The sequence below is a fragment of the Protopterus annectens genome, chromosome 5.part0 (genome assembly GCF_019279795.1).
Source record: "Protopterus annectens isolate FY-2018-M chromosome 5.part0, PAN1.0, whole genome shotgun sequence".
NCBI lineage: Eukaryota > Metazoa > Chordata > Ceratodontiformes > Protopteridae > Protopterus > Protopterus annectens.
Genome location: NC_056735.1, coordinates 1226042703 through 1226057161, shown reverse-complemented (window position 1 = coordinate 1226057161; position 14459 = coordinate 1226042703). Strand labels below are relative to the sequence as shown.

General features: G+C 37.3%; 1 protein-coding gene across 1 annotated transcript in view; it reads left to right on the top strand.

The window, feature by feature from the left end:
- The window catches only part of LOC122802342 (contactin-associated protein-like 5), a 2566556-nt gene that overhangs the window by 922784 nt on the left and 1629313 nt on the right, over positions 1–14459 (top strand). The window contains exon 9 of the mRNA XM_044071980.1: positions 5276–5382. Coding sequence (XP_043927915.1) covers positions 5276–5382 — 107 coding nt within the window. The remainder of the gene's footprint in view (positions 1–5275; positions 5383–14459) is intronic.

Here is a 14459-nt window from a genome sequence, read left to right as displayed (position 1 = left end):
AGTTGGACAGGAAACAAGAAAAATGCTTCATGCTTGTCAAATGATATACCAAAATCAGTGTATATCCAGACTATATATTCCTTGATCTGAGGGAGATATGGGCTTCCTCATAATTGATTACATGTATACATCTGAATTATAGGACTGCATATATATTATCTGACCTCGTCAGATCCAAACATAGTGAAAGTTTTAAAACATAAGGAGAAAAAGTCTAACATGAAATCTTTGTTTAGTTAAGCAGAAGCATTTTGTTATTACACTAGGATGAAAATAAAACCAGAAGTAAACATACATCAGACACCAACTGGATGTGCCTACTAACAAAAGAAAGAATATAAGGAAAAGCATTAGAAAAGATGGAAAGAATTTTGGAAAAATCCAAAAATGTAGAGGCAAGTACAGAGGTGTCCTGGAACAACATGGAACATTATGTTAGCCAACATTTGACAGATGAATGGGAAAGGACAGGTGCGCTGAAACCAAAAGATAAAAGGCTGATGATGGTGACCCAGGATAGTGGACTACGTGCATGTTGGTTTACAAATTCCATTGAAAAGATGGGAGAAACAGACAAGTGCAGGTTCTGCAAACCATAGCAGGAAACAGACACACATCTTGTTACTGTGTGATACACTCGTGGCAGAGGACCTGTATACTGAAGGACACTATAATATGGCAAGACTGTTGCAGTGAGCATTGCGCAACAGAAGTAGCTGAGAAGCAATGGAAACATGAAACAAAAAGCTTTACAGAAAAATATGAAGTTTATATCAGATGGGATCACCAGTTGTCAACAGCTGAAAAACAGATGCAAGAAAACCAGATATAGTAGTCCACTAGCAAAATATAAAAGTAGAGTCGATTGTACTGAAATTGCTGCACCCAGTGATTACATTGTATTATATACAGAAATACACAAAGTCATACACCACCATGATTTGCAAGCAGAATAGAGAGCAATGTGGAAGAGAGATACCCAGTGAATTCTAGCAGCAAAAGGAACAACAGATCTAATAAAAATAATTTACAGTCATGCTTAGATAAACTAGCAATACATGTAACCCCATATGAGTTGCAGACAGAGGGAATTTTGGGCACAGGTCGGAGGCTGGCCTAATGGTTAAGGCTTTTTCCTTATAGACACAAGGTGCAGGGTTTGATTCTGACATGGGGTAATTGGCTAGGCTTAAAATGGTCCACAAGGCCAGTTAGCCTAGTAATAACCTATGAACCTATTGCCTAATATCAAAGACTGAAACAAAATTAATTTCATGAACTCTAATTATACCCTGACATAGGAATGGAGTCCATTTCTGCCATGATATTAGAAACCCAAAACATCTGTAGAAAATACATTACTGAAGGAGCATGTGTAGTTTATGATGCTTTAATACTCTTGTCACCGAAGCAGATGTATGATTTGAGAACAGATATATAATCTTTATCATGATTATTTTCAGTTTTGTAATTTAAAATGTAAATGAAGACTTTGAAAATGGGTAAGCAAACATGTAAACCAATTTTACTGCAATAAATAGCAGATGGAGGCAGTAAAGATGTTACATTAGTCATGATACTGGGGCATAACAATTAATGCATTTTTCTGATATTAAAAAAAGGTCATATGAGCAAAAGTTCTTTTTAAAGGAGTTTTTGACAGCAGCTTTTTGTATGGTATCATGTTCCCGTGAGGTAAAGGAATTTGCCCTTACCCCACTGTTTTGTCATCTTGGAGTTAGTATATATAATTAGCAGGGAGTGTGGGTTATGCAGGGAGGCTTGCTGCCTGCAGAAAAAAAAAAAACAGTGTTATCTTTTTCATTTTCGATCAGTTTAGATTTGCTCTAAAGTGTTCACTCTGTCAACATTCATGTTTGTGAACATTTGATATTTAATGAAACATTTATATTTATATATAGATATATATGTGTATATGGGTCTACTTTCCTTCATCAAATTTACTGTTCACTGAGCCACAAATAACTGACACCAGTCAGCCAAAATCTCATTAGTGTGAAACTACAATATGCCAAACTACATATCCTCGAAACAACAAACACTGAAAATATATATAAAAAAAAACACACACACACATTGTCCAATATTTTTAAAGGGGGCAAGCCCCGCTGCACCACCCATATGAGGGGCTGTGCCCACCACACCCCCTGCAAATTTAAACTGACTCAGAGATTGCACTATGGTGACAGCAAGGGAACATTTCCCTATCCTTACTGTAGTGCAGTCTCCATTTGAAAGCTACCAGAGGTACAAAAATAACCTACCATATCATGAAGATTGCTGACCCCCATGTGGGGGGGGGTGGCTGCACCCCAACACCCTCCACTAATTATATATACCAACTCTGTGATCACACAACAGTAAAGAAGGGGCAAATTCCAATTTTCAATATTTTGAATTTTAGATATTCTGTTTTTTTAGTCTTTTAAACTTTAGATCTTATGACATAAATCCAAATCTAATGAAACTGTGATCATCTATATACGTTTATGTGGAGCTATATACACATATCTACAGTAAACATTTTCAGCAGTCACTTTATCTGACTCACCTTACTGAAAATGTATAGCTGAAAACTGCTGCACTTACCAACAAAGTCAAAACCCCTGATTGAATGGTGCAATAACAATTTGGACCTGAATGTCAATAAAACAAAAGAAATTATTATTGACTTCAGAAATAGCTCTGCTGTGCACCTACCCCTCAAGATAAATGGTGAAGAAGTGGAGAGAGTCCAAACTACAAAGTTCCCGGGGGTACACATATCAGAGGATCTTTCCTGGAGTACAAACACATGCCAGCTAATTAAAAAAGCCCACCAGTGACTATAATTTCTAAGAAGGCTGAGAAAAGCAAAGCTCTCTATGAATGCTCTAATTATCTTCTATAGAGGAGCCATCAATAGCATTATCACCAGCAACTGCACTGTATGGTTAGGTAACAGCACAATGGCCGAAAGGAAGAAGTTGCAAAGAATTATAAAAACAGCAGAAAAGATCGTGGCCACTAGTCTTCCTACCTTACAGGAGCGGTTTGAACTGAGATGTTAAAAGAGCTCCCACAAAATACTAAGTGACACTTCTCACCCAGCATATGGTTGGTTCACTAAACTTGTATCTGATAGAAGGTTACGGAGTATCTACTGCAAGACTTTCAGATTCACGAACAGTTTTTATCCAACTGCAATAAGACTCATTAATGCAGACATAAATCTGGATGTATCAAAACTATAATAGATTGTTATGCTGTCATTCTTGTGTTGTTTCTTAATAAAGTCCATTCATATTTGAATCATACTATTGGAAATTTGTGACTAATTATCAACTACAGTGTGTAACAGCAATATTTAGATTACAGGAAAAATAAAAATAAAAAAATACTGTCCAGACAGAAGCACACTAACCACCAAAGTTTATCAAACCAACACAATTTAAAATCATCGAGCGATAATGTCAAATAAATTTATTAAGTCATGGTGTAACAGGGAGCCTTGCTTGATTACAGGAAAAATCAGAAAGAACTAGTTCTAAAGCATTCTTAAAATCATTCAGTTAGAGATGACCAAGACCTAATTTCAAGCCTTTGCAAACCACAAAATAGTTGTTGGTTTCTTACGCTATCATTTTTTTCTGTATTCTCTTAGAATTGACCATATGCCTTTGCTTCAGTTTATTGTGTCCTCAAACAGGGTCAACTGCAGATTCAGTCATAGCTGCTCACCTCATATCTGTCTTTGGTGTTCTGTCACCCTTTAGCTTTAAACCACTAACAGTTTTCTCAGATGAGCTGGCAATGTTTTATATTCCATATACTCCAAATTGTAATGCATTTTACAAAGAATTCTAAATGTAATTGAGTCTGACTTTATCAAGGATTTTGACTATGAACAAAGTACTGTTCTTCACATAAGAATCCAACTTGTCATTCCACAAAATTATACTGCTGATTTGACTCCCAACGTTGTCATGTTCAGCAGTATACACCAAATCTTCTCTGTTGGCTTATAACTGCATTAATGTCAAATTCATATATGCTGATCATATTGAAAGAACAATGACTACCACCTGCATTTCAGTCATTTAGTATAGCAATGTATTTAGTGGGAGTTCTTCTGTGTTTGTCCTTCCTCCATGACATATTCTTGATTATGGCATTTCATGTGCTCCATGAAAAATACTACATTTTGAAGTGGCCATGCTAGGTCCACAGTTATAGAATGATAAGACCTTTTACAATGAACCAGATCACCAGGGTTCTGTTAGAAACACAGAGGCAATGCAAGCTTCCTTTTCTTGCTGGGGATGATGTGGTATGCATGTCTGCTATAGACTTCCAATAACAGTATCCTCAGTGACGATGGGTGGTGCTTTGTTGGCTCTCACTTTAAGAGATGTTAGGCCTCTGAGGTGTTATGTTACTTGCATACATGAATGACACGTCACATTGAGGCCTACTGCATGACAAACCCTGCTGACTGAGAAAGTACTTAAATTACAGAAAACCCTGTCATCATGAATGAATAGCGCCACTTGTAATCTACAGTCCTTACCCTGAAAAGGAATGAGTGAACCAGGGACTAATACTTCCCAAGGGAAAAAAAATGTCTGTTTTAGTGAGCAGAGGAGAACGCTTGTTGGTGCCAAAAAAAGAATGAGCTGGAGCACAGAATGTCTGTCTACCACAAGATTTGTTTTGTCAAGTAAGGGTGCTAATTGAAAGTGTAATTCTATCACATGATCAGTCGGAAAAGGAAGACAAATCAATTATCAACTCACATTTTTTATAATGAAACTACATAAAAGTTTTATCAAAAAGAAGAAATATCCTGCAAATAATAAACATTTTTGCTTACAAAATTATACTGAATGTTTTAACGCAACATTTTGTGACATTAAGTCTTTCTGATTTTTAATTTTGTCAGTACATCTAAAGTGTAAATGCATATTATGGAACTGTCATAATATGCCAAATTAGGGTGTCTTAAATAGTCATATCTGAAACATTCCCTTGCATTTAACCCTGTTTACCAACAATAACAGTTATCATTATTTTACCTTTGTAAGAAAAACAGATTGTCAGAGCTTAATAACAGATTAAGACTCTTTGAACAATGTATCATGTGTGATTTAAAGATATTTATTAGCATACATCATTAGCATACAGATTTAAAGATGGTGTGGTAAGGTATTCCTGAACACATTTTTTTTTTACCTCAGTGCAACTAACTGAACTCTTATGCTCACATTTTTTTCAGATGTTTGCCAAACTACTGTGAGCATGGTGGCGAATGCTCACAGTCATGGAATACTTTCTTCTGCAATTGTACAGGAACTGGATACTCAGGTGCAACCTGCCATAACTGTAAGTAAAAACATTTTACACAATAAAAACATAAAATCCATGAATTTACTGTTTCTGAGAGAGCAGCCACATAGGAACTGCATAATCTAATTCAAATAATGCACAGGAAAGCTTACAGAGGAGGTGCATACTTACCATAGAAAAGAGGATTCTGCAATGACTTACCGAATGTGAACAATAACAAGGTTACTGAAATGGACATCAGTTTAATATATACGGTGATAGATAATCAGTTTATTATGTAGTCAGAGATTAGATATTAACACACATTGCTTTTTTAAAGTCCCTTTAACTATATTTCATACTGATTTTTCTATTCAAAAAATTCACAAAGACAGTGACAAACTTCTAATTCAGTAACATTGATGGGTAGTGGCTCAAAATTTGAACTGTTGGCCCCACCATGTTGATTTCAAATTGAATATGGTATCATAAAATACAGCTTAATTTATAAGGGACAGTAAAGACAGGTAGATTGATAAATAGATATGTACAGATAGACAGATATAAATATATATGTGTGTGTGTGTGTGTGTGTGTGTGTGTGTGTGTGTGTGTGTGTGTGTGTGTGTGTGTGTGTGTGTATGTATATGAGTCATGTGGTTGAATTGCTATAATACTGAATGTAGTATTTTGAAGTATGGCACATCAAACCGGCTTGTCATCAGACAGTAATTCCGATGTTTGCTTTTTCCCCAAAATGAGGAATGATCTTAGAGTTGGTATACGTAATATACATGGGGTGATAGGAGTGTAGGGGCATTTGTTCCCTTGCAGAAACACTATTATTTGTGGTAATGGCTTTCTGATAACATCCTGGCTCAATATTACATCCATTGAGGAATCTGCTATTTGATATTATTGCAGATCGATATAGATAAATACACATACACACACACACACACACACACACACGTATATACATATATATATATATATATATATATATATATATATATATATATAGTTTTCTAATTATATGTATTACCAGCAGGTGATTGTTATGGAGATGGGAGCTGTTTTAACCTCAGCCTTTATTAAATTGTTGCTCACAGAATGGTAGAGATAACTTTTTTTTGTTAGAAAAATGCCATTTTTACAGAACTTTATTATCATCTTCTTAATTTTGACTTGTGATGGAAATCAGTTCAATTTCTTTATCACAGTTTTAAACAATAATGTGTCATCTTTAAAAACTTCAGCTATTTCTAATGACTGTACTTCATTGTTCAGATCTGGCATTAAGAGTCAATGTATGCTCGCAAAGGTAGTCAACATTCTATTAATGTCAAGAAGAATGTTATGAAAGGAGGGATGATCAAACTTTCCAGATTAACAACACTGGACAGCCCATATGAGAATGACGTTTATCACCTTACTCATATAGTTGACCAAAAGATATAAAGGGAAAACAAAATGATGACATTAGTTAATAGGAAGAAAAATAGGATCAGTTTTGATGTTCATATCTATAAACAAACACTGATATATTGAATAATAACTTTATTTATACATACTACTTTGAGTTTTCCTGCTCAGCTAAAAATCAGCAACATTATCTGCAACATCTGGCATGTTTTATTTGGTAAAAGGGATAAGGAGAAATGACTTTAGCTCTGTTATTGAGAGAACTCTTCCTGCAGTATTACTGATACCAAGTAACCCTGCTCGAACATTTACATTTGATATTTGCCTTTCTTGCAGTTTTATACATGGTGGTCCTTTTCAGGATTAGATACACATATAAATAGGATGTTTGGAGGTAGAGAACATTTTACTTGCAGGTGTTATAGCACTGATTATCTGGAAACATGTTCTGGCTGTGACAGCTTACATTTGAGTGGAACCACAACAAAGTTCACACAGTGAATCAGTGAATACATTTATGCTATTACATCTATGAATAAGGGCAATGTACTGTGAAAGCACAGTTGCTTGAGTGTAATCTGCAAGGCATTCATGCAGGTGAAGTGACATCAGCAGTCCATTGAAGATAAAAAAAATGGGGATGGCAGATACACATCAGTGCGAGTTATGTACCCCTCTCCCCATTTAAACAAATATCAAAGTCTGACATAGCTATGCTGTTATTGTATTTGACTTTTTTTCCCCATCTTTGATCCTTTTACAGCTTTGACAACTGATTTCAATGAATATAACGCATATGTGCCGTTTATTGCTTTTTGATACATTTTTAAGTGGACTGGAATGTGAATGGATTCTTTCAGCTATTCAATTATTTGCTGTTATTTAGGCATAGACTGTCACTAATTTAACGTTCCGATGAAGGTTCAGCTTAATGTGGAAGAGACAAAAGTACATAACAGTTTTTATTCTAATTAAATATTCTGTTCGGTTCCACAGTAACATTCCTGGATTTGGTAATGTCATTATGTAGCATCCTTATTTAGAAACAGAAATTAGTAGTATACAAAGCATTTACAAGTCCTATACATTTCAAATATGCTAGCATAACTTCATGATCTAGCATCTTGTCTATCAGAATATGTAAGCAGGCATAATTGCTACAGAACTGGATAAAAATGACAAGGTGTTGTGAAGGCACTTGTTAAGTTCCTCTTTCATTATCAGTGAAAGACATATATCGCTTATAAATATAGTAAATGGAAGAACTTATATTCTTGTATTACATTAATTTACAAGAGGGAAGCATGGCCATATCATAGTGCACCTTGTACAAATGGGGCAATAATGCACTGTAAACATTTACTTTTTGTCGTTTCACAAGGGAACTCAGAACGAATACAAACCAGGATCAGTTAGCTTATTTTGGTCATTATATACATTAGGCAACATATTGGGGCTTCAGTTTGGCATGACGGTATGCAGTTTTTCTTGCGTAGTTTCATGTGGAATTATGTTTATTGTTCCGCTGGTACATTTGGAAGGTAACGACCTGGGAATCATTATGAAGATAATATTGGTAGAGAGGATAAGTGAGAATTTAGTTAATGTACAGAGGTTATGCAAGGTTAGGCTTATTTTAGCATTTGAGGAGTATCGTTTGTTTAATCTCTGCTTTTAGGCAATTGGGTGCTTATATGATAGGGATTTGGGAGGGTTGAAGTGAGGCATGCTTTTAGAGTTTTCCAGAAGTAGGCCATGTTTTACATCCTTACTGCATAGAGGGTTAAGGTTAGTTCTAAATGCTGTTGCTAGGGTTTAGCCAGGATTGTCATTAGGAAGTAATGAATTTTGAGGGGTGTTTATGGTTATGCAGGTTTTAGGTGTTTCAAAGTTGTCTGCACCTTAATCAGGAGCATAGTATTGCACTATTGTTACCCTTCAGGTACGATATTTTGCAGGAGATCTTTGTTGCTGCACATCATAGGTGAGTTTCCAGGAACTAGTTCATGGGGGACTAGTTCATGGGGGACTCGGGGGGGGGGGTATACTTCTACGGTACAGTTTTCCAAGATGTCTACATTTTGGTTTTATATTTTGACCCAGTTTTCATAAAATGCTGGTTTTATGGCAATTAGTGTCAAATTATTAAGATTTGGAGTTACAGAATTCCTTCCGAAAATTCATGTTATTGGAGGCCTATTTTGTCTTTCTAAGCTTGTGATGGTAATATTTGAAATTATTTCTATTGGCATGGCTACAGGTGAATTTTGCAGCCCCTTACAGTCTTTGTGGAACATTAATAAAGTGGCGAGGTGGGAATAATTCTGGAGTTACGGTGGAAGGTTAACAAAGGATTGGTGATTTAACGAGATGATTTCAAGCTAAGGGTATTGTATGAGCTACCATGGTTATTTTGGTTTTGGGAAAGGACCTATTAGTTAAGTGCCTCTGCATGATTTCAAGTGGCAGTGTGCTTAGTGTCTGATTTTCTAGTTGGCTGGTGATGACCCAAGAATCATCACAAATCTTTTATTGGTATGGTGGTTGAGTAACTGAGTAGTTCACTCATATACAGTGGGTATGCTACGTTACAAAGTTACGGTTTGTTACTTTAGCATTGGAGAGGGATTACTGGTTTGCTTTCAGCTGTTTAGGCAACTGTCTAATTTTGTTATTTATGTGATAGGATTCGAGAGGTGATGTCATGGATACAGTTTGGTTAGGCAGGATGGGGACACCAAATGATGTTTGGCTTAAGGCCTTTTAATGGCGGTTAGGTTGGAAGTCTGGTCAGAGACAGGGGGAACAGCCTGGTCAGACTGGTGGGCCAAGAATAGGGGCAGGCTTGCCCTCTTCTGTTCCCCCTCTGATGGTGGATGTTCAATTTATGAGTTGGGAAAGGAAAATGAGTGGTTGGACACTGCTTGATAAGTAAATAAGCAAGCAGAGGTAAGCTGCTTATTTGGTTGGACATGTAATTCAATATTCAATATATGGTAACTGAAGTGAGTGGTGGTATAAGTAAGCAAGTAGAGGTATGGATGCTGTTCACTTGTTTACACTGTCTTGTTTTAATGTCACATGAATGTTATCCTCACCTATATCACCTATATCACGTGTTGGTTGTAATTAATAAATACTGGTTAACAATCATGTTTATGGAAGTTTAATAAAGGTCATCAAATGTCATTCGGTGTGATGTGTTTATTGAAGGGGACTGGGACAAGTGTTTAACAATATATATTTTTAGAATCATAGGTTCATAGTTGTGTATTAGGCTAATGGCCCTGGGGCCTTTACAAGCCTAGTGCATAGGATTAACCTGGCATCGTGCCACCTGACCTTAGTTCCCAGTGGCTCTTTTGAGTAAAGCCACTGGAGTGATCCCTGAGGTGAATTTTCTATTTCCCATCCACTCATCAAGATTTCTCTTGAAGAGGGCCAGTGAGGTGCTCTGCTTGACCTGTATGAGAAGTCCATTCCGTAGCATGGGCAGTCTCTGGGTTATGAACCTGTCCCTCCACCATGTTCTCTTGATTGTGGTAATGAGGTTGAGGTCTCTGGAGTGTGTGGTGCGGAGGGATTGGGATGTCTTTAGATGTAGCATTTCTAACAGAGCTGGCTCAGACATGGCTTTGTAAGCCAAGCAGAGATTGTCTCTAAGTAAGCGATATGAGACAGAGAATAATTGGAGTTTTTTTAGTCTGTCCATGTAGGACAAATGTTTACAGTCTAGGATCCTCTTTGCGAGGTACTTTTGTGGCCTGTCCAGTTGTTGCAGGTGTTTAGTGAGGTACATGCCAAATGGAGCATTGTACTCAATGATTGGTCTCATGGGGGAAGAGTAGAGGGAGACAATGACCTCTTTCTTCCTGGATGCAAAACCCTTAGTAATGAGATGTGCCACACAGAACTTTCTGACCACAGTGGCAATGTGGTGGTCATAAGAGAGGTTGCTGTCAAACTGTGTTCACAGATCTCTTATAACGCCTCCTGTGTTCAGTGGACTACCATCAATGTGCTAATTAATGGGAACTGGGTTTTTCCCAAAGGGGATGACGACACATTTTTTGGCATTGAGCTTAAGGCCATGGTTCTGACACCAGTCGTTGGTCTCAGTGAGGCCTTTCTGTAGGATGTCAACATCACTCGGAGAGTTAATAATAGCTCCCAACTTGCAATCCTCTGCGAACTTTGTCATCCAGAGTCCCTTCATGTTGGCCTGGACTTCAGAGTAGATACCAAACAGGAGAGGGCCCAGGACCGAACCCTATGGGATTCCACTCATGACTGGTTGGCAGTCTGACTTGGATTCATCTACTTTCACACTGTGGGTTCTACCTGTTAGCCAGTTTGCAACCCACCTAGTGATATAGTGGTTGATGCCTAGCTTAGTGAGTTTTTCTATAATTCCTGAGTGGGGAATGGTATCAAAGGCCTTGGCCAGATCAAGGTAGGCTGTATGAACCACCTTGCCTTCATCCACAGCTCTGGTGACTGACTCAAAGAAGTTAACCAAGTTGATCTGGCCTGACTGTGTGGGATCCAGAGTTTGGAGATTCCCTATATCCTTGTTTATTAGCTCCATGATGATGCATTCCATAGCTTTGCATATCAGACTCGTCAGGCTAATGGGGAGATAGGGTCTGTAGTCTCTTCTCCTTTGTGGAGAGGGATGACTGTAGCAGTGCACCATTTGGTAGGGGCAAAGCCTGAGGTGAGGCTGTGATTGAACAGGGCACACAGATGAGGTGCCAGTTCACTCTGTAGTTCATGTAGAACACAACCAGGGATATTGTCAGGTCTCATAAAAGTTGTATTCTTGGCCTTGGACAGTGCTGTTTTAACCTGTGCAGCAGTAATACTGGGTGCCTGGCAATCTAATGGTATTGTGACTGGTCCCTTGGGGGGGGGGGATAGAGAGGGGTAAAGTTAGCTCTGAATCTGTCGGCTAGTATATTGGCAATATCTGTTGGTTCAGATATAGATATAGGCGGTACCATTGTACAGTAGCTCTGAGCAAATCTGGGTATTGCCATGGAGATTCTTTATATAACTATAGAAGGCCTTGTGGTTTTCTTTACTATCTGCTGCAATTCTGTTTTCATAGCTAGCTTTAGAGGATTTGATGAGGGATCTCAAGTTTTTGTTCAGGCTGATAGGAGAGTTTTTCCACTCTTGGGACTTCACCTTTTTCCGCATCAGTTTCCTCTTTCTGTTGTAGAGTTTTTCATCAATCAATCTAGCAACAAATGGTAAAGTGCTCTAAGGTCAGTTAAACTGAGAGTGTGATGCATATGATAAGGAAGGGAGGGGTCCCTTCCATAGTGGAATTATAGAAAGATAAGACAGACTGACTCCACATCAGTCTAGGTTTAAAATAGGTTTCACCATAGACGTTAATTACATGATTGGGAATCAATAAAAAGTACTGTATTAATGGGAAAGTCATTGACAATTAATAGTGGTTTGCTATATTTGAGTGAAAACATTTAAAAGTAAGCTTTTCATGAGTTTGAAAAACTATCATATTGTACACTGCTTGTGACACATAGCTTTATTATGCTGTCTACTGGCTGTTTGTCAGTAGAAACAGAGTCAAGTATAGCTGAGCATGATGAGATCAGGCAATTCTTTTAAAGGATACTGTCAATCTGCTATATACATATACTTGTAGTTTTGTTTTTAAGTCACTTTTTCTTTTGAGGTCATTATGAGTCATTACACTATGTGTGTAACTTATTTAATAAACATGATTTAGGAAGAACAACATAACTTGTGTCTAAATGCAGCACTGGAAACAGATTTCTTTCACAGATGTCTTTCTGCATTCACCTGCTACAAGAACACAGTTGTTGTAAAAACTACTTTAAGAGCTGTCATTGCATGCTATATTCTTTGCTTCTTTTCCCACCCAGTCTTCTTCCACCCATTATATTAAGGATCTCTCAAGACCTTAATTATTCACAAACCCTTCTGTGGTTAGTGTAGCACACTAGGAGCAACCACTGGTCATGTTAGCAAGTCTTACCTCTAAAACTTCCACTAAGATCCAGGCTGTAGATCCAGGTTCAAGTGCCAAATATGTAGTCCATCCAGTTATACAGTCAGTGGGTCACTACAATGGAATCATTTTGAGTAGGTTACTTTCATGCATTACATCCTAATTGAAGTGAATCACTATTTTTTCATGGTTTGGTCCTTTTGCGCATATTACCACAGAACAAAAACTCATTTTACAGAGTCTAGTGCCATTCATCAAACTGTCTATGGCTCTGCTGTTGCACGCAGGATTTGTAACTTGTGTAGGCTCTCATGCTGTAATGGAATTAGGGGGAATGTCTCCTTTTTTCAGCAATACACATTCACAGTATGTCTGCACAATCTTTACTAAAAAACATACATATTATTTCATCAGTTAAGTTAAGCATTGCCCTTCTAAGACAGTTATGTCATTGAATAAGCTGATAAAATGCACACTGTGTATTATAAAGCATGCATATTATTTCATACGTTAAGCTAAACATTGCCTTTCTAAAACTATTATTTCATCAACTAAGTTAATCATTTGCATTTCTATGACAAAAACAATCTGAGTTGAAATATATCACTGACCTCACTCATCTGCTGACAAGAGCACTGAGTAGTGACTCTACTATGGGGAGTGCAACATCCTGGCACTGATTGTTTTGTTTTCCTTGGCTGAAAAGAATCCTTTGTATATTGACAAGGTGACATGAAATTTCTTTTAGATGTTTAAAATGTTCTTACGCCTGCTGTGGTTTACCACTCTCAATGTTTATTATTGATCTTTCTTTATAACTGCTGCTAAATCAAATTAAAAATCCCTGTCCATATGATGAACTGAAGCTATCTGTATTGTTATGCATTGCTTGCCAATGTTATGTGTGAGGCTGCTTTGTGACCGATAACAGGTGCATTAAGTGATTTTGTTAACACTGCAATTATTCAATGTCCTGGGTATTTCTGCACATTAATAGTCATTGAACCATGCACTCAGGCTACGAGACTAATTTATTTTCTTTATTTAATGTTTTCTTCTTTATATAAACAAACTCTGCATCTGTTTACAATAGGTTTATGCATAACTTGTACTTGCTCTACAAACTTAAGATATTTTTCTATCTATAATGTTTATGTGTTGACTTCTACCTACCACTGTGTGCTTAAAGTTCGGTGTATATACTTAAGGTGTATCTGGGACTTGGCTGAGTTGCCTTAGAACACATGAATACCGAGACATGCACAGGTTGAAATGGACTGGCACTTGCATTCTCAGCTTTACTTTATCAGTGCAATAACAGCTAAGTTTATTCTATTATGGCAGGAAGGGAATGTATATAAAAAGTAATGTCTTTTGGCTTTTCCCGGTTAGGGCTCGCCACAGCAGAACTCTGGTCCGCTAATGATTGGCAGTGGATTTTTACAGTGCCGAGTTGCCAGCCCGACACCCAACCTTCAAAGAAGGCACACCCATTCAAGCTCACACCTACCTGCATGTCTTTAACGTCACTCAACCGTGGGGAGGGAATACAGACTCCACACAGGAAGTGAATGTATATAATATGTGTAATTTTTTTTTTACAAATTTGACAAACATTTACCTTTTAAGGCTGTATGAAATCTAAGCTGTACCAGACTAAAAGAGAAACTTTCTTATTTAGGTGAAGTTGCCCAAGTTTCACTTC